Here is a 22,274-nt window from a genome sequence, read left to right as displayed (position 1 = left end):
CCCTTGTCTCTGAGTCACACAAGGTCACCTGAGCCCAAAAGGCTTGCATCCATACAATTCTAAGGGAGGCTAGTTTGAAGAGAATGAATTGCTTCTTTGCATCTACCAAGAAAATAAATGAAAGATGGATTTGGGAACAGTCCCTGTACTCTCTGGTTGTTGGGGTTTGAATGAGAAAAAGATATATGAATGCTTCGTTTGCAGGAGCCATCAAAGAACTATGGGCCTAATTTTCAGAGGTACTGAGTGCCTGCAGCTTGACTTCAACTGGAACTGCAAGTGCTTGGCACTGCTGATAATCAGGCTCCACGTTTAAGTAAGAAGTCATATGGGCCAGAAAATGGAATCCTCAAACACAGGGAATGTTAGACGTGTTTCATGTCTGAAAGATGATGCACCTAAATCTACTAAACAACTGTCTTCTGGCATAGCACGAACCCCTTGTGCAGACCTAAAATACTGAATTGCAGCTGAAAAGTATGGGTTGTTTTTTGTTTGTTTGTTTTTAAGTAAATTAATCAAGAACAGTCAGTTAATTAATATGATCATGACTATTCTTATTTTTTACTCACAACCCACATTTTCAAGTGAGTCCAGACGTTTAATAAAGAAGACTGGAAAATTGTTTACAATCTCTTATATTAACCTCCTACACTGATGAACATCACAATTCTTTTTTTTAAAAATATGTCTGTCAAGAGCAGGCTCCGAAATAGTGGCTATAAATTTTACTTTTGAAATACATTTAATTTTATTTTAGGTAATAAATTGTATGTTACATTCTGACAGTTCATATCGGTGTCCTGAGTAAAGCAGATACTCTTTTCTTTAAAGGAATACATAATTTCAAGATTATATTTTGTGAGAGTGAAGCTATGAATTACAATTAAGTGCTTCTTCACAGTATATAAAACATATGAGTTTTAAAGAATATATATTTAACTTAATGTGGATTACTCATTCAAAATATTGAAAACTCCATTCTAGTAACGGAATTGTGAACTTGAAACTTACCACTTTAGTGAATAGAATAATAGTCTTTTCTAGACGGTCTCTGCATACATTTTCTGTTCCTATACTTCTACCTGGTAAAATCAGAGATATTTAACAAACATCATTTCTTAATCTTCCCTTTATTTCATGATATCCACATTTGGAAAAATTATCTTTGGAGACATAGCTCACTTTTGCGGTCATATCTTCCTAACTGCAGATAAAGCAAAGTGAACAGGTAGCACTATGGCAGATGAAATTCAGTGCTGACAAATGCAATGACCCAAATATTGGGAATACAGCTACTTCTAAATTAGCTATAAAAACTGAGGAAAGAACATGAGCATCGTTATGGACAGCTCAGTGAAAAAGCTGTCATAAAAGCAAACAACTGCTAGGAGGGACAAGGAAGGGGGTAGAAAACACTTACAAGTTTATAATGACATTATTAAAAATCCATGGCACATCCTTGGCATGGAATACCACGTTCACTTTTCGTTACCTTATTTCAAAAAGATATAGCCAAAATAGAATGGATTCAAAGACTGATTACAAAAATGATTACAGGCACAGAGACATTTCTGAATATACAATGATAAGACTGGGACTCTTTAAGGAAAGACAGAAATAAGAAAAGACACAACGAGGTACACACACACACACACACACACACATATATATATACACATACGACACAATGAATCGTATAGTAAAGGTACACTCTGTGACAATTTACCCACTTAAGAAAAACAGCATCTTCCAATGAAACCAAAAAGCAACACATTTTAAGCTAGTAAAAGTAAATGGATTTTTAAAAAGCACACAAGACACAATGAACCTATGGAACCCATTGTCATAAGCTATCATGTATGCCAAGGTCTCAATAGGCTACATATATAGAGATATCTACACAAGAACATTCACTGCTAGATTAGACAGGATAAAAATTGAAAGATATATTAAACACTCATGTTTCAAAGCATGAGCTAATCATTAACCAAATGTCAGGAAGCAACTTTCCCTATAGGTAGATTGTTCCCTAATTGTCCCCTACAGGGTTTCTTGTACATTCCTCTGAAGCATCTGGTACTGATCATTGTCATAGACAGGATATTGGACTAAATGAACCACAAATGTACTTGGACAAATGTACCTGAAAAACACATTTGTCACAATATTTCCTGTCACAGTAAATGAAATTTGAGATTAAAACTACTGTTTCATGATACAATTGGAGGCAGTAATCACAAATTCTCTCCGCTTTGACATTTTCCAAAACTTATCAGTGGCATCTTCGAAGGAAAAGCTTAAGATGGCTTAATTTCTTTTTACATTCCATGTATTTTTTTTAAAAAAAGTTTCCTCTCTGTTCTGTGGTTTATATGGGAGATATTGCCTTTTTACTAATTTTACTGTTAATTCTTGACTAAATCTCTTTACCTTTTTTTTTTTTTTTGGGCAAGAGGACTTTGGTTATTTGGCACCCAAAATTAAGATCTGTATTATTATTGAACATCTTTTCTGTATACTAGGAATGAAAAGTGCATTGAAATACACAGTTTTGTATTCATGAGAAAATGTCAAAATGCCTTTGACACCAACTAATTGTTTAAATATTAGAGGTATGGGGAATCTTAATATTATTAATGTACCAGGACAGCATGCTTGAGAAAAGTACTTACTACATTCCAGAAACTGTTTTAGTCGCTCAAATACTGCATGTAGAAATACCTGAAAAATATCAAAAAGTCACATTTGTTTAAAAAGTGAAGCCCATTGTGGACTGTATGCAGGGAGGTAAAGTATTATTTGCATACAAAAGATACAGGATTTCACTAAAGATCCATCAAACTGAGAAGTCAGTTCAGAAGCAATTGCAGAGTTTAAAATAATTCTCTACATTACTTCATTACTGAATACAAATACAATGAAAGTACATTTTTCTATTTGAATTATATATTTTATATGATACATAATTTTCTTTTGATTTTTACCATTTTTCATTCACAATCCAATCATTTCTCAAGGAAAATAACAAAAACACTGCTGAAGAACTACCAGTAATGATGATCTTCCCCCTTTGAACTGCTCCCTTTGTAAGATAACACTTTGTTGAAAATAAGAGGTGAGGGTTTTCTCCAGTGAATGAAATTTCAGTCAATCATACTTAATCATGAAGCTAAGGCTAAATCCTGTGGTTATTTATGACTAAAAAATGTTGCCTTTGTGATAGAAATAAATTAGATATTTCTTTAACATTACATCAGTTTCAGGCTAAGCACTTTAACAAACTTAAGTCATAAAGAAACATGACACTGAGATTCTAAGTGCTTAGACGCAAAATTACTGTAGGTGTTATGACCCCTGAAAATAAAAATATGTCCTGTGACCTGGCAGAGTAGCTCACTCCATTGCCAATTTATACATAATTCATTCCACCAACAGAATGTGTCTAAAATATTCTGATGAAATCCAAAATCATAAGAAATTTCTCCATCAGGGGTGGCTGCACCTTAGCATTCACAGCATTAATGAGATATCATACAAACTGATAAATGAGTATGTCGCACTGAGCAAATGACTAGCCTAAATACTGATACTGCAAAATAAACAAAAGCCAGATATAAGCTTGATCAGCACTTATAAAATGAATGGTTATTTTCACCCATTAAAGTATGTGCACCTATAAATATATTTATTAAAGTAATTGGACAGTTTCTCTAGTTGTTGCTCATAAATTACACAGTTTATAATTACAGATCAACAACTTAAACTGTTCTTCAGGTTTCAAAGATTCCTGAATTCTAAATCTAATAAGACGAGTGTGAAAATACCACAAAAAGATGTCATTTGAAAAGGTTCTTTCAGAAACAGTGAGGGGCTCTGCAGAGGCAGTATAGATCAAGTACTGAAAAATCAGAGGGAATTTAACTATTTGTATGAAATGTCTGCTCAATCAGGAATCCTATTTTCAATGGTTTTGGTTATGTCCACCTGTTGGCTTCTTACCAAAAATAAATAATATCAGGAGGATTGATTAAATTGTGATTAAAATCAGTGATTTTAAATCAGCAAGCAGCTAACCTTGATTTAAATGATCAATTTACTCATGTTTTGCATTTGTACTTTTAAGTTATTTTCCTAAAGAAAGATTGATTCTCACTGGTTGATAACCATTAAAACATGCTGATTTGCAACTAAATCACTTTTACAGAAAATCTGGTGCTTCTTTTAGATAACCATTTATTTAATCAATATCATAGCTTAATTTACATGTATTCAGATTCTTATTTACTAATTTTAATCATGTTAGAAAATGGCAAATGATGCACTTCTTGTTTATTAGATAAATTTTTTACTTGCTATTTGTGTCAAGCTCTTTTGGGATGGAAATACAATTTAAAATGCACAAAAACAATATCTAAAAATTGTTTTGGTATTAGTTAATAAAACTACCTAAAATGTTCTGGATACACACACACACACACACACACACAAAGTAAGTATCAAAACATGTTCTGCATTTAAAACCATCTGATTTATTAAACAAGGGAAGTAATGTCTGCAGTGAATTGAAGTGACTGTTCCTAGTCAGCATGTCCTTAAAGATATTAAAACTAGTAGATCTCATCCTCTCACATCTAGATTTTAGTCATACTTTGGAAGAGAAAAACAAGCTTTCCTGCTTTTTCAACTCCCATTTGGTTTCTTAATTTTGAATTAACTAGTGATTGAACTGAACTAATTGAATAAACTGAAATTAAGAAAATACTCTCTGTACCTGTGGAAGAGGCTACTGCTGTCAAAAGCTGGTTTTGCCCTTCAACAAACTCTGGTTCCATGACCTTAACCAGGCACTCAAACCACTCAACTGGCTCAATGAGAACAGGATATCTACCAATCTGGACCACAAGGACCAACAGGTTTGGGTGGCAGTGCTTTGATGGTGGATAAAGCTGGAAACATAGCCACTGAAGTGTCCCTATTAAACTAATTTTGCCATGTGTAGTGACAGTGATTGATGTTTTGGGGCACAATGGCCTTCCACTGTGTCCCAAGGCATCCATGGCTCTGTTTCTTTTTTCTTCCCTGGCTCAGAGAAGGAAAAACATTGCTGAGAAATGGAGTCTCCTAAGGACTCAAAGGGTGTGCCAGTGAAGCATGAGCCAATCTTCTGATTGCATAATGTTGGTCTTATGGAACATAAAGAGTTCCTAAAGTGTGTGGCTTAACACGGGCCTCAGTATCAGACTCAACAGCACAAGACAATTTAATGGAATCCCTGCATACTGAGCTTTCTCTGGGCATGGAGCTTGTTTCACTACTCATTCCAGATAAAAAGAACACAATAGGGACTCAGTTCTCAGCCAGATAGATATCTAAGAACAAAAACTCTGGCAGCAACTTTTATGAGGTGAAGCTTAAAGCAGCTTTGTAGTGCTCTCCCTGTACAGGTGAGCAGAACTTGCATACAGTGCACAGGAACATGCTTCTCCCAAGTTAGAAGGCACATCAAGTTCTTCAATTACTGGCAGACAGTGCCATCACAGGATGGGCACAGCTTGAAAGTAATAGATTTGCTTTTGGATATCTTAGTTAGGTCCACCATGTCACATGAGTGCGCATAACCCTGTAGCTCCGAGGAGAAAGGGACCAAGTCAAAGGTTTGGGTGTTACCCTAATATAAGTATTTACTACTACTAAAAATTGTTGGGCCAGTTTGAGTTCAAATTGTATGCTGCAAACACCAGAACTTAAAAATATATACCCAATTCATGTTTGCTTATATAAACTGTGTAAAGATAATGGAAATAGAAAACCACAACAGGTACAAATCATCCATTTCCTTTTTAAAGAAGTACGCAAACATAGAATTTAAAACACCTGACTATTCATTTTTAACACAAGCATTTTACATCTCAAAAATATAACAGACAGAAAAAACAAGATGAGCTTTATAAAGATTAATGATTCAGTAGACAGTCTATATGACATTTAGAGAAGTCTCCTTGTTACAAGCACATGAGGATTCCTAGGCAGCTCTTTAGTCTGTTTTATAGTGTGTTGAGAAAAGACTGTTCTATAATTCCTGCATTGTAGTGGAGATGTATCTTCTTAATGTAGTGTTGATAACAGAGGCTCCGTACACTCTAAAAGAAAAAACATCCAACTCTGAGGCCACAACAGCAAGATCCTGCCGTTCATGATGCTTTACCTGAGGCCCATGTCTTTAATTTCCTTTATACTGTTCTGCTCATTTAATTGCTGCTGAAAATGTGTTCTCTTGATTGCGAATGTAAATTCAACTTAAATAATTCACTCATATGACTGTATATTGTCCTTTCCTTTATTGTTCTGTCATTAGGATATTCATTATAATTTTTAATCAGAGGACCTCAGGGTACTGTCACTCTGGGTCTCTTGGGCGGTACTTCCTGTGCCTATTCTCAACATTGCTCCCTGGATAAACCTCTGTAAGGCCTCCTAGTGGCACTGTGGGAATATCAGTTGCTCCAGGCTCTGCAGACCTGGGTTCTAATCTCCACGTTGTTACATAGACTTGCTCCAATTTGTTCACATCTTTCCTAAATTGTGGTGCCTAGAATAGGACTAAGTACTCCAGCTAGGGCCTCACCAGTGCCAAATAGAGCAAGACAATTACCTCCTGTGTCTTACATAAAACATTCCTGTTAATACACGCCAGAATCATATCTGCCCTTTTCACAGCTGCATCACACTGATGACTCTCATTCAGTTTGTGGTCCAATATAACCCCCAGATCCTTTTCAACAGTACTACCACCTTTTCCCCATTTTGCAGTTGTACATTTGAATCTTCCTTTCTAAGTGAAATATTTTGCACTTCTCTTTATCGAATTTCATCTTGTTGAATTCAGACCAATTCTCCAATACGTTGAGATCTTTTTGAATTTTAAATCTGTCCTCCAAAGTGCTTGCAACTGCTCCCAGGTTGGTGTCATCTGCAGATTTTATGAACATACTTTCTACTCCATCATCTAAGTCATTAATGAAAATATTGAACAGTCCCACACCAGGACTGATTTGTGCAGGACCTCACTAGATACGCCCTCTCAATTTGACAGCGAACTACTGATAACACGTTGACTATCAAGTTTTTTAAAAAGTCAAACCAGTGAACTGGTGGAAGTCACTGATTGAGCACCTGGAATTAGGATCCACTGAAATTCTGAACCAGCTTTTGACAGCAGTAGGTGCAGAGAGAGTACTTTATCATTTCAGTTTATTCAGCTAATTCAGTTAAATGACTATTCATTCAAAATTACAAAAATGATGTAGGAGTTGAAGCAGAAAAGCTTATTTTCTTCTTCCAATCTATAAATAAAAACTAGGTGTGAGAGAACGAGATCTAACAGTCCTCAAAACCTTAAAGAATATGCTGACCAGAAACAACCACTCTAGTTCACTAGCTAAGATAATACTTCCTTGGTTTAATAAATCAGTTTTAAATGCAAAACATGTTTTCCTAAAAAAATTTCTCATTTCTCCAGAACATTTTAAGCACTTTTAAAAACTACCTAAAAACAATTTTAAATGCTGTTTTTGCGCATTTAAAATTGAATTTCCATCCAAGCAGAGCTTAACAAAAATCACAAGTAAAAAAATGAATTATATAATAAAGAAACACATTTTTAACCATTTAAAAATTAATAATCTGAATAAATGTAAGTCAACTATAATTGCTTAAATAAATGTGTAAAAACATAGTGCATTCTCCTGGTTACCAAAAAAAAGCACCAAATTTAGTGTAAAGGCTATAGGTAATTAAAGGAATACTGTGCAGAATGAGACCCAAATACCAAATGTAAAGTCCCAAGCTATAAATATTAACATGGCCAACTAAACCCATGTTCTTTTAAAAAAAAATCCTCTACTAAAGAAAGCAGGACTTCTTCAAACTTAGAGATTTTTTTAATACATGTGGACTTAAGCTTTAAAACAAAGTAGGTTTTCTGTTGTTGTTAAGGTCCTCATCCAGAATACCTCTTAACCATGTGTTGAAGTACTTTGTTGGAATAGGGCCTTAAATGTTATTCCCTCAGAAATGTCAAGCCAATCCACAAAGCAAACCCTAGGAGACTGTGTAAATACTGAGCATTCATTTCATACAGTCATAAAAGAATTCTTGATACTATGATGAAGAGGCTGTGATTGTAAGGACATACTGTTATATAATTGGTAGCTCTGTCCATTAATTACTGAATTATGGAAAGCAGCAGGAACACATCTTTATAATCACAAAAGAAAAATCTGTTTTTATATCCCACAGTTTATTTGGCAGGGCTTCCTCCTATTGTACTAGAAGTCTGATTACACAAGGAGCTACACACTCACTAAGTTATGTGAGTGAAACATACCTTATGGAAATGGTAAAATCCCTTGATCCTTTGTCTTAAACACTGGGGAAGAATTTAGGACATTGTAGACTTACAAAATTTGCTATATTGGAGCAAAAATGCATTACTAATTATGTCATTTGGCAGCCCTTCTCTGAAATAGTACTGGAGACTCCCTTATCCACTAGATCTGGTATCTCTTAATTTTGAAGTACGTATGAGAAGCGTAAGATGACTGCAGTGTACTAAAAAGAGCAGGATAACATATATAAGGGCACAATCCTACTTGCTAACAAGAAATAACATTCTGAATGTTTGGTCAAATACTTGGTTGGTATTATATTGCTGGGGTTTACATTGCTGAATGTGTAGTAACCATGCTTCTGTGCACTAAGACAAAGTTAAAAAGAACAGAAAAAAAGACAGCTGAAAAAAACGATGAACATATATGGTTTACTGGGAATTCCTCTTAGGGAGGAAGCTGTCTACATATATTTCAATGGCTTTGAAATTATAGAAAATATTTGAAATTTTGAAGACAATCTGGGTCTCTCTTCAGGGCTGGAAAAAGGACTGCTCAGATCTGCAGGCCCTCTTCTGAAAACCTTATGTAGTAAACAGAGCTATTGGTTAACATCATTTATATGCCAATGCCATTGCTATTATTTTGTGTACAATCTATTGCCGAACCTAATAGTCTATTTCTTTTTACTTACTTTATTTTATGTACAAGAAAACAAACTATATGCATCTAGAAAAATGTTTTTATTGAATTACATTTTAAAACTAAGTATTTCTTCTGTCATTTACTTTTATGTTACTTTTTTTTTCCTGTTTCCAAATGTTCTGTGTGCAGCAGCTTTTTGTATTGACAATGAATAACTGCATGTCAGGAGTCAGTAGGGAGGAGGAAGCTAGAACTGATGACTGCTGGATAGGGAGCTGCTTGGACTTTTGGCATGTAGAAAGGCATGGAAGTAACAGATGACCAGCTGAAGCTTTTGGCATCTGTCAGAGGATGCACCCTTCCCTACCTCTTGTGGATAGATTTGACAAATACTGTAGTTAGGAGAGATGTTTGACTCCTAGTAGTGCCCCCAACACCCACACTAGCAACTTTAGATAATAACCAATTGTACCATTACTCATTACCCAAAATCTTCCACTGCATGCAACAATGGTGGAGACACTGGCTGGATATTTATTTTCTGAATATCAGCAGTGAAATGATTAACAATACTGTCATTTAATACTATCATATTTTATGTTTCACAGCGAGTGTCTCATTAAATAACTGGAAAAGTCCACTCATGGCAGAACTATTGTTTCAAGATTTGGAAAGGAAGACAGAAATGCAGCAGTTCACATTTGGTTCACAACTGGAAGTTCTGAGTCAGAAACATAAGAGATATCCTCTTTTACACAAAATTTTTTAGATTTTGCAGGTCTAGCGACCAATTCCATAGCTTGTGCATCCACCTTCATGAAACTGACAAAGCTTTCTAAAACACTCTAAGCTTAAGCCATCAGCAACTACAACTCCTAAATTTGGGAATATACGGACACAGAAGACATTTGGAAATATACACACAGAACACAGAAAATATAAGGTCTTATTGACCCAAAGTTTACCACTGCTACGGGATGCTTAGCTAAAAGCAGTCTCAGAACCATTTAAACATGTTGCTTTATTCATTTATTAACTTGGCTGTTACCAGTCTTTTTGCTTACTCGAGTAAAACTCTGAAGAAAATAAAGACCTCCTCATAACCAGATTATTTTTGGGACACAGGAAGGTATTATCACTAGGATTGTTTGGCTGCTTTGCAACAATGTAAAAGCTTAACTCCCTATACAATAGAACTCTTGAGCAACACGTATATCAAATTAGTTATGGCAAAATTTGAATTAAGTAGTATTGCCTAGAAACATACAGAATTTAAACGGTATCAAGATGAAAAAAGCTAAAATCATGTTGGAATTAATTAATGTAAAAGGCTAAACAGTAATCGAAATTATATGATTTTGCATTCCAGTACTTCAGTCTTAGGGCAAGAAAACAATGCTTTATTTTATAACGTTCTGTAATGTGATGGGATACCATATCAGAACTTAAACAATGAGTTTCCCCAGTATATTAATGGTTAACCACTAAATATAGCGGGTCATAATTCAAACACGTGCAATTTTCAATCTGATACATATTGACAGTTATTGGTTTCTAAAACTGGTCACTAAAATAATCTATATGTTGGAAAGGGTGTGGAGTTTTCAGCTGTGTCTAACGGCTGCTGTAAACCAAGGTTATTTCAGTTTATCTTAAGTTGATTTAAGCTAAACAGAAATAGGCCTGATTTATACCAGAACAGGAGTGTATACAGAGATGTTTCAACTGGTATAACTAAGCTGTTTAAAAACAACAACAGCAACAAAAAACCCACACCATATATTAAATTGTAGAAACTCTCTCATTTAGAGAGGCCCGTCACTAAATTCATACAGGCTATCTTTAGCCAAATAGAACATTTCAGATTTTTTCCACCACTGCCCTTTAAATACGTAGCATGAGCATAACATATTAAGCTTATTGTTTTATATTTATCAGGTTTGTCTCTTGAGCTTTCTGTACATAATATAACTATGCATCATTTTATAAATTTCAGATCTCTCTTTGAAGTGGAGTGAAATTCTAACAATGCCTAGAATGTCATGGAAAGAATTCTGAATTATATCTAGAAACAAACACATGTATCACTTACCATCACCTCTACATTCCGATGAGGTTCCACAAACCCATGAACTGTCAATTTACGAAGCACTGAAAAATACAGTAATATCTTGCTTGCACAGTCTCTTTTTGTAGAATGCTGCCCCGCTCCCCACCCACTCAGATATCAAGTAATTAAACATATGGCTACGATAACCATTGCTATAAAAGTCTCTAATTATTCAAATATGAAATCAATTGCATTTATTTTGCATCTTTAGGCTCCTCACCCGCATTCTTGCCACTAATTTAAGTTTGGCAGTATTACTTTAAGGTAGAGCTGGGTAAATACTTGATTTTATGATTAGCTGGCAGTTCTGAAAATTAGGAAAAAAAATTAAATTCAGAAAAATTTCAGTCAATTCAAAACGTCCGTTTCCAGTTGAACAAAACATATTGTTCGACTTGAAACATTTTGTTTTGGGGCATTTTTAAAGGGCTAGAGTCACAAGCGGCTGGAGGGAGAGGAGGAAGAGGTGGTGGTTATGGTGCCTCTCATACAAGCTTTAGCCTCTCATCAAGGCATTCACTCAGGATGTGGGAGACCAGGGTTCAGCTCCTGCCTCTCCCACATGTGGAGATGGGACCTGAAAATGGGTCTCACACTGCAAGAGTGTTCCCCACCCACTGAGCTATGGAATATTCTGAGGTGAATCCCTCAGATTCTCCTGGTGAAGCTCTTCCATTGTGTCCAAATTAAATAGCCATTGGAGCAGGGACATCAAGTTGGGTGTCCCACCTGTCACATAAGTGCCCTAATCACTAGAATATAAAGTCACATTCTCTCTCTGGCCAAATGATTATTTATAAAAGTGGAACAGCTTCAGCACAAGAGACTGAAAAAGACCTACCCCGAACTACCCTAAAGCCCATAGATTAGGACAGTTTTCTGCAATGTCAGAGATATAAGTTCACGTCCCTGCTCCAAAGACTTATTATTTATACACAGTGGAACAGTTTCAACATAAGAGACTGACAGAGACCGACAGAGACCGACACCATAATATCAGATAGCCCAGTGACTGGGGAACTCTCCTGCAATGTGGGAAAACCAAGTTCAAATCCCTTCTCCACATGAGGCAAAAAATTGAACCTAGGTCTCCCACATCGTAGCTGAGTGCCCTAACCACTAGACTACAAGTTATAAGATGGACAGTAGCACCTCCTCCTCCTGCCATTTTGTGAATGGTGCCTTGGTGCCCCCCAAAAAAAATTTAATTGAAACCATTCAGCAAAATTCATGTCAATACCACAAATACTTTCAGCACCCTGAAAAATTAATTTTTTGGTAAATTTACTATTTGCTAATAAATATTCACCCAGCTCGACTTTAAGGTTCCATTCATGTCAAAATAAGGCTAATGAACGACAATGAAAAAAGAACAGGAGTACTTGTGGCTCCTCAGAGACTAACAAATTTATTTGAGCATAAGCTTTTGTGGGCTACAGCCCACTTCATCAGATGCATAGACTGGAACATACAACAAGAAGATATTTATACATACAGAGAACATGAAAAGGTGGAAGTAGCCATATCAACTGTAAGAGGCCAATCAATTGAGATGAGCTATCATCAGCAGGAGAGAGAGGGAAAAGAAAAAAAACAAAAAAAAAAACTTTTGAAGTGATAAAAAGGTAACTTCAAAAAAGTTCTTCTTTTCATAGTCTATCAGAAGGATCCAGTGCCCTAATTTTACCATTTCTGGAGTTCTCTCACAGGGAAGATAACGTGTCATTTCCAGAAACTCCTGAATACTACATCCCACAAAGCCTTCCTTTTAAATCTTCTGACGTTTGTAACAGTTGTATTTGTAGTCCATACACAAAAGGAATACAAACACTCCCCGACTTATGCAAGCATTCCATTCCGGAATGCCTTGGATAACTCAAATTTTGCATAAGTCGGAAATGTATACCTGAGAATTACGCAAAGAAAACACCTCCTCCTATTTCTAGCTTATGGAACTTTTTCCGTAAGTACGGATTTGCATACGTTGGGTATGCATAACCTGGGAGGCGTCAAGCCGCTGACAAGCTATGTCATCCAGAGGCACCTGTAGAGAGATTCACAAACTGCATCTCTTGAAACCCAATATAAGACTAGGGTCATCCATACCACCAGCACAAAGTAGAAACAGCAACTCTAAAATTTGCAACAGCTATACTAAATGGCTAACAACTATTAAAGAAGTTATCCAAAATACACAAGTTATAGCTATTTCCAACTGGTTTCTGATAAAAGCAGATCTAGGTACACAGAGCAAGGTTTTTCATTTCCTATGTAGCCCAGCCCAACTGCTAAATACTCAAGTAGAAAGGAACTGAGATTATTGGGCTCCAAGTGGCATGGCTTTGCTAGAAGATTCCAAAGTTCTCACAAGATGCCAGAGACACTGTAACCCAACAACAGGAATACACAAATGTCACCTGAATAACCTTATTTCATCTTTATAGTACATTAAGCATATATGTTTAATAATCTTTTTAATATTTACCTTTCAATGACAAGAGAGTCCTTTCTAATGAACTTGTAGCTGCAGCTTCATCTCCCGTAAAGATCTGTTGTAGGAATGTATCTGTGTGATGATTCCATAAGGAACAGGCAAAACTATAAATTCCAGATGCTAACTGTAAAGAAAAACCAATACATTTGAATCCCAATATTTGACACTAGTACAATAAATATATAGATTCATAGCTCTTGAAGGCCAGAATGGAATGTTAAATCTAGTCTGACCTCCACCATAACATAGTGGTCCCCAACCTTTTTCGTCTGGCGCCACGGAGGACTGTGGTGGCGGACGAGCCTCTGCCGAAATTCCGCTGACAAGTGGCAACGTCAATAGGCATCGCTGCCGAAAATCAGCGGCATTTCAGCGGATGCTTGTCCGCCGGCCAGTATGTGGGCGCACTTAGAAGTCCCGGCGGGTGGCATGGCGCCCACAGGCACCGCGCTGGGGACCACTGACATAGGCCATCATCAGTCTTATATAATAGCTTGTTTGATTTAAAAAAAAAAAATCTTCCATAAAGGCATCCAGTTTTGATTTTGAAGACAGCAAAGATACAGAGAATCCCCCACTTCCCTTGGTAGTTTGTTTCAATTATTAAAATGTGTTCCTTTATTTCTAATCTGAATTTATCTGGCTAATCCACATGGCTACAAAAAGGGTTTCGCAACAATAAGTTTTCTTGCTGGAGAACAAAATTGGAGAACTGGTTTCTTTACAAACAAGTTTCAACGTGACATATATTGTAGACTGGTGAATGTCTGTCACACTCTACTCCCATTTCTAGTCGTATTTATGTTGTGTAATAAAAAATAGTAGTACTGTACAGTATGTGCACATGTTGAACCCTATTTTGATGACAAGCTGCATAGTTATGTATATTCTTTACTGATGAAGCATATTAAACTGATTTTCTTCCCCAAGTTATTTAAGTTAAGAAATTGAGGTTGAGACAGATAGTGAGTTGCAAATTTAAATGTATGGAGCAAGTCTTTATATATAAGTAACTCAATTTACATTTCAAAAACCATAATCTTTTTTTTTTTAAATCAGTCTTTTATCCATCCTACAAAAAGGTAAAGGGGCATTCTGTATTTAGAAAATATTATAAGAAATAAAGGTTACTTTCATGTAAGAAGACAGGATTATGCCCTATATTTCCCAGAATAAGTTATTTCAACCTAGAGAATGAGGATTTAGTAGTCTGCACTGAGAGTTTCCTGTTCATTTATCCCATTAGATGGAGTGTAGTGACACTTGATTCAGCCTCACAAAACACAGGTAAGCCACTAGAGACCAAGAACATTAATGTACAGTCCTTGTGCCTCTAAGTTCCCAGCATCTCTTTTCCTCACTCTGGCTCTCTGGCAGCACAGCTCTGATGGCACCATGCTGTGAGGGGCCTCCAACCAGCCACTGTTCCCAGAACACTTCTTGTGTATGGCACATAACAGCTGTCCACACTGCCAACCAGGAGTCAGCGCAAGTTAACGTTAATTCAGTCACAATAAATCTGCAGGTTTCAGAGTAGCAGCCGTGTTAGTCTGTATCCGCAAAAACAACAGGAGTACTTGTGGCACCTTAGAGACTAACATTTGAAGGTTTTTTTGTTGCAAAATTGCCACCTTCAAGTCTGTCACTGAGTGGTTAGAGAGGTTGAAGTGTTCTCCCACTGGTTTTTGAACGTTATGTTTCCTGATGTCAGATTTGTGTCCATTTATTCTTTTGCGTAGAGACTGTCCGGTTTGGCCAATAAATCTGCAGCGGGCAAACTCGTGGGTTTGGAAATGAAACGGAAATTATACAACTGAAAGCAGCTGCTCCTCAAGCCCCACAATGCTTTGACTCCATGGAATCTGGAGTCTGTAGAGAACCTTCAGAATTTCCGTTGTTCCCTGGGAGGAGAGTGCTGCAGAGATGGCTTTCCCCCACTGAGTTTGCACTCTCCTAGTGTAAATAGAAAGGAGCATTTGAGCCTTTTAAACATTTCCAGGGGTAGTATGGGAAAAGCACAAATATGTTTGGTTGAAAATTTAACAAGTGGGCAAAGGAGGCTGGCATCTTGGGCCAACTGGAGGTGGAAGTCAACATTTCAATAATGAATGAGACAGGACAGGTATGATAAGGATAACCTGTGAAGTGCCATGAAAGTGAATGCAAGTAGTAACTTATGTTTGATACAAACAGCGAAGGGGGAGTCAGTTGGTGGGGTGACATAATGGGCTAGGAGAATAATCTTTGCAGCAGCATTTTGAATGGATATGAAGAGGGTAAGAATGCATTTGTCAAGACCAGACAAATGGATGTTGCAGTATTGAGGACAGCTTGGACAAGAGTTTTAGATGTGTGGATTGGTAGAAAAGGTATCATTGACATGTTATGAAGAAAGACTAAGCAAAATTTAGACAGCCCAGACATGAGGACCTGGAACACAGATCTGAGTTAAAGATGATGCCCAGGTTACAGGCCTGAGTGACAGGCAGGATGGCAATATTGTCCACGATGATCAAGAAAGAAGGAAAGAAAGAAGGGGGGGGGGCGGGGGAATGGGGGATATGAGCTTTCTTTTTAGCCATGCTGAGCATGAGCTGAAGACTAGCCATCCCCAGATATTAGTATGAAAAGAAGGAGATAGGTCTGGAATAAAGAGGAGGATCTGTGAGCCATCAGCATAGAGATGGTAGTTGAATTTGTAGATGAGATTATCCAGAGATAAGGTGAAGAGAAGGACAGAGCCCTGCAGAACCCCCAAAGAAAGCTGAAGGATGGATGAAGAGAATATTCTGAAGGACACACTGAAGGAGCAATTAGAGAGGTAGGAGGAGAACCAGAGAAGGAGAGAGTCAGGAGTACAAGATTTCAAGAGGAAGAACAAGGTTGACTATATCAAAAGAGGCTCACAAGTCAAGGAGGGTGAGGACAAGGTACTGGTTCTGAGCTTTAACTAGAAAGAATTCATTAGAGACTTTGGCGAGAGTGGCTTCAGTGGAATGCAAAGTGGGGAAGCTGAACTGGAGAAGGCTGAGGGTGGCACTGGAGGGGAGGAACCTCAGACAGTTATTGTAGACAGTGCCATCAATGAGCTTTAACTATCCACAATGACTCCAAGATCTCTTTTATGATTGGTAACAGCTAATTTAGTCACTATCATTTTGTATGTATAGTTGGGATAATGTTTTCTAACATGAATTAGACTTTGCACTTATCAACACTGAATTCATAAACCATAGTCTCACATGGTAAACTATGGTTCTCACTTGGCCAGCAGCAATGGAAACCAACCGAATTTTTTTTGGTAATTAACAACAGTACATAACCCAGGGACCTCACTATATGCTATTGTGAATTAAGCTAAACTGCACTGAGGATATTTTCATTCAGAATGAATGTGTCCACACTGGGGTTTAAAGCAGTGTAATGAATCCACTTTAAATTTACATCTGTAGTTAATTCAGATTAACTTTCCTGAGAGGTCCTGTGTAGACAAGCTCCTTAGTTTGTTTCACTCTCAAATCATGGGGTCAGCACTAGCATCTTCATACAGATGACACACTGGCCTCAGAGAGCAGTTTAGGAATCAGAGAAAGCATGCTGTATTTTCATATGGACAGCTGAACCAGGTGTTCAAAATAAGCTTACCTGGGTGAGGGGCTTTTGCTCACCCAAACTCTTGCAAGTCATCTTATGCAGGAAGCAATAGGGAGTAACTTGTACAAGAAAGTGGGTCAATCAGATCATAAAGGCATTGCAGCAACTTGATGAGCCACCTTTGGCAGAATGACTGAGGGAACTTGGGTTTCAAGACGCATGCAAACAGGTCTGTTAAGGCCACAGCTGCCCCCACTCAAACACAAGAGACCAAAAGACAGAGGAAAGGAGATTTTACTTCCCTAGAAGCATTATAGTACTGAGCATCCTGAATACACACCCTTGCACAACATTAACCTGAATATTAATGCACGGCCTATAATGAATTTGGAAATATCATCAGCACCTTTCTAAATTACCATCGTTTAATATAATTCTTCACAGAATGGTATTAAGACAGTTCCCTGTGCCTAACTGTGCTAGAAAACAGCTTTATAAAATATACTTCATATTAGTCGACAGTGGGTTAAAGATGCACTATTCTATAACCTATAGAACAACTCTATATGCTATAATCAACAGATTTTTATAATGGAGAAAGTAGTTGCATGATTTGTCATTTTCATTCAGACTTGTTAAATTAATACAAGCAGTTGAATGCTGCCTGAGATAATTGAATTTTATTTCTGCCTCTGCCACAGAGTTCCTATGCGATGTTGGTCAAGTAATTTAAACCAAACTTCTTATAGGCAGTTACTAATTGTGTTCTCATTTTGTGGGTGTTGGTCTTGAGAATTCAGAGTCTGATTTACAGAAATGCTGAGCACTTACAGCTGCAACTGAAGTCAAGAGAAGCTGTGCTTTCAATATATAAAGTGCTACGTAATGTAAAGTACCCTGAAGAATCAGGCCGTAGGTGTCTCATATTGGCCCCCCCAAATTAGTGAACAGTTTTGACCTTCTGCTCTCCATGTGTAAAACAGGAATAATAAAAACCCCTCACGTCACAAGGATGTTGTGAAGATTAAATGATGACTGTAAAACACTCTGATACAAAAGAGATGAGTGTCACAGAAAAGCCCATGAACAAATTAATAATTTTGTATCACAGCACTGTTTGAACAGTGTGCCGTAAATAAAACTTAGGGTCACACAATACACAAGTAAATAAAATGTTGAATATCTTATTAATTGAGCCCTCTCCATCTTATTCACTGAATGAGACAGGGGTCCTGTGGCAAGAAATAATTATCATGTAATTAAAGACTGTATCATAATGCATAACATAAAGAGGTTGAATTAAGGTTGTACAGGATACTGTAATGCTGTCAATTTCCTAACTTTTGAGTGTTTCATTTTGCAACTTTAATATTTTTTTCAGTTTTATTTCTGTAATTTCCTAGGTTTTTAAAAAAGCAAACTGAAAAAACAAATTCCATCACATGGCATCATATTGACTCCCTCATGGTTCTTCTGCAGAGTTGGAATCTTTAGGTCCACCACACACAGACCTCTGCCACTTTAGAGGATGGAATTACTGGTAGCAATAGTAGGATGTTACCCTCTGTGTACAGCAGTACTAGAGGGAGATGACACACACACTTGGCCAGTGGGTTTCACAGATATTTACAGACTGCAACGGAATGGCAAAACTTAGCAACCTTGGGTCCAGGCTCTGGAGAGGAGTACTCTAGAGATCACAGACCCTTCTACTTGTCTGTCTTGTCCTCCCCACAGCTTATTCTTCTACCTCATCACTACCAACCTGTCCTCCTATTCCATTTCCAGTCTCCATTAAAATTTCTCATCCCAGTGACAGTCTCCTTCCCAGCCAGTTCTAGTTCCCATCCTACCCGCTCCTTGTCCAGTCTCTCTCCCCTTCGCTGTGACGCGCACACACACGATTTTCATCCAATCTCAGTCTCCCTTTTCAGCAACAAAACTCTTACTTGACTCCTTGTCCCAATTTCCCAGCAGGTCCCAATTCTCCCCGCTGTTCCTAGCTCATCTCCTCTCCCTCTCTCCATTCTCCTTCTCCTCACTGGTTCTTTGTCTCTTCCTCCAGACAATCCCACTATCTCCTCTTTGCCTGATTCCTTCACTGGCTCCCAATCCATGCCACTCACACACACCCAGCTCCCAGCCCCAACCTCCAGCTCACACTCCTAGCCTCCTTACCTAACCAGTACCAATCTCCAACCCTCCTTTGCCAGTGCCAGCCTCCATCCCTCATCTCGGATGACAAGTCTCTTTGTCCAGTCAGTCCCAAAATCCCCTCTTCATGTCTCTCTATCCCAGATGCCTTGCCCACTAGTCTCTCTCATCCGCCAATGATTACAAGTCCTAGTTTTTGTCTTCTCTCCCAGTTTCAGTCTCACCTAGTCCCAAACTATTCCTTTCTCATCTCCCAGTCCAGCTCTTGTTCCCTCTGCATTCAAGCCAGGCAGCTTCCTCCTCCACACTTTCCATATGCCAGCAGGGCAGTCACTGAGAGCACTGGAGAGGCAGACTCCTCGCTCTCAGTTCCATTGCCTGGACTCACTTTGGCACATTCCATTCTTTTGAGCCACCAGAGCCTAGTGTGGAGCATGCTGAGTCACTCTGTAGGTATGGTTCACATTCAGTCTGGCCAGTAATAGGAGTGATTAGGGAATGGAGCATGCTCAGTGTGGACAGAATCTTCTGACACTTTAGCTGCTGAATTCTAAGAATTCTCTACTGAGCATGAGCAAACCGAGTTTTGCTCGGCCAAATTTGGGGGGAGTTTCACAGGACAAGCAAAAGACACATCCCACCTGCTAAATTTTGAATCTTTAATCCAAAACAGGGAGGCTATGATTGGGTAGTGAATTCTAATGGTCATCCACCCCCTCACGGCCCTTTAAGAGGCTGAAGAGATGCTGCTTAGGAAGGACTAGAACATCTGATTAACAGAACCCAGCTCCAGGGGTGAGAGCTGGGGAGACTCCTAGGTAAGGAGAAAGTATAAAACTAACCAGTACAGCTGCATTCCAAAGAGGAGGGCTGGGGATTCTTGTGTAAGGAAGCACTGAAAAGGGGTAATCCCAAGAAGGAACTGGAAAGATTTCTCAGACCAGAGGCTGTTTACTGACATAGTAAAGAGTTTCCTGAAGGAAGGAGCCAGAGACAGCTAGTTAGATTAAGCCCGAGGCGATGAATGTCCCCAGATGTGTCTGAGTGAGTTTCTGTTTGTGCTCATAGCTGTCAGTAATAAATGATAAATAATAAACCCTTGCAAGGAGATTGCTTTTTGATTAAAAAAGCTCTGTCTTGACTTGTTTATAACCCGGGTTAAGGGAAGTGAGGAAGGGTTCTCCTGCAACGCCATACTTAACTGAAAGGGGCACACACTGGGGTAACCTCCACAGAGCCACTAAAGCTTCTCAGAGAATAGGTCACCAGAATTTTATTTTTTTAAAAAAAAACAGCAAAACAATGTCTTTTTCCCTAGCCTCATGCTTGTAAATGGCTGAATCATTTTGGTTGAAATTTAAACAAACAAACAAACAAACAAAAAATCAGCCTGAGGAAGACAATGGTTAAAAGTTTGTGAGAGTTATGAGCAATTGAAAACAGGATCTTATCATGGAAAGCATCAGGCAACCTAATAGGTGGTGCTACCAGCTCACCTTAGCCTACTTTTTTTTTTAAAATACATCACATATTATGACTTGTCATGTATAGAGAATAAATAACCATTTTTGACACCCTCCCATGTGCACCTCCCATGTACCCACTTCCACAGCCCATCACAAACATTTATAAACAAATATGTAAAATAACATTTCTACTCTTCAATCAAGCCCAGAATATTACATGTTGCATTATTAATAGCGTTACTTACGTCATAAAAAAGTTTCCTATCTGCAGCAAGTCGTTTAGATGCCAGTGTCTTAGTAACATGATAAAAAGTAAGTAATGCTCTGTGTTGACGGAGATCATCTTGGACTTTCACTGATTCTAGAAGAGTAGGAATAAGCTCTGGCCACTGTCTAGGGCAATCCAGCCTAGCAACTTTAGCAATCAATACAGAGATCTGAGTGGCTATCTGCAGAAAAAACAGTTACCAGAAAGACACACATAAGGCCTACGTAGATTTAATAAAATTTACATTCCAGAAACATAATTTCTGTTACATTTAATAAACGTGCTAATAAAATGTTAAGCTACTTGTTTAGTTCAGACTTCAGTCAACATTTGACTGTATTACTGGATTTTAAAGGGCAGCTAGAGTCACTGCATGCATTTTAGCAGCCCTGTGGTAGTTAGGATTTAATAATGTAGAGACCATTCTTGGCCCAGTAAAGTTTTTAATCTGACCTCATTTCTCTTCCTGTTTAATTCTATTTTTTTTTCTATACAGAGAGAGAGAGAGAGAATAAACGCATATATATAGACAGCTAGGTAGTGTTAACAATACATATGGCCCTCATCAACATAGTATATGAGCACCACTTCCTGTTTCTAAACATGGCCTCTTTGCCTTCTCTACCTCTATAATGGTAAGAAAAGTGTAGGCAGAACATAATGCTAAAAACAGGCTGCAGCCTTAAACAGCCATAAACTAAGTGCTTGGAGCCACTAAGCATTTAAGCACATGCTTACAGTTATGCACTCAAGGCACTGTACTGGATCAAGGACTTAGCTTGCTAGTCTGCTTCAAGCAGCAATAACTTGTCCTATTTCCCCCTGAGATTTGCCACAGATGACTATGTTTTGGGGGGCATTATGGGTTGGATTCATGAGCAGGACTCATCACCCTTTTCCAGCACCAGCTAGTCTGTACAAATTAAAACTGAAGAGGATGGTGTGTGTCTATGTAAGTCACTAGAACTACTTGAGGTTAAACTGAGGGTACATCTACACTGCACGATTATTTCGAATTAGCTTAATCCGATATTACAAAACAGATCTAATAAAATCGGTTTAGCACGTCCACAGTGGGATCACAAAATCGATTGTTTGCGTCCATGGTCCAAAGCTACCATCGATTTCAGGAGCGGTGCACTGTGGGTAGCTG

The 22,274-nt window shown here is 37.9% G+C and overlaps 1 protein-coding gene across 5 annotated transcripts in view; it reads right to left on the bottom strand.

Moving 5' to 3' along the window:
- Positions 1-22,274, bottom strand: part of IPO11 (importin 11) — a 242,114-nt gene that overhangs the window by 183,106 nt on the left and 36,734 nt on the right. For all 5 annotated transcript variants that reach the window (XR_012656088.1, XM_032801164.2, XM_032801163.2 and 2 more), the window contains exons 6-10: positions 21,099-21,302; positions 13,631-13,763; positions 11,128-11,186; positions 2,676-2,724; positions 1,015-1,085 (exon numbers count right to left, since the gene is read on the bottom strand). Coding sequence is in view for 4 of the 5 variants with exons in the window: in XM_032801164.2 (XP_032657055.1) it covers positions 1,015-1,085; positions 2,676-2,724; positions 11,128-11,186; positions 13,631-13,763; positions 21,099-21,302 (516 nt within the window). In the remaining variant the exon portion in view is untranslated. The remainder of the gene's footprint in view (positions 1-1,014; positions 1,086-2,675; positions 2,725-11,127; positions 11,187-13,630; positions 13,764-21,098; positions 21,303-22,274) is intronic.

Source organism: Chelonoidis abingdonii, chromosome 6 (assembly GCF_003597395.2).
Source record: "Chelonoidis abingdonii isolate Lonesome George chromosome 6, CheloAbing_2.0, whole genome shotgun sequence".
NCBI lineage: Eukaryota > Metazoa > Chordata > Testudines > Testudinidae > Chelonoidis > Chelonoidis abingdonii.
This window is presented reverse-complemented; position numbering and strand designations above follow the sequence as displayed.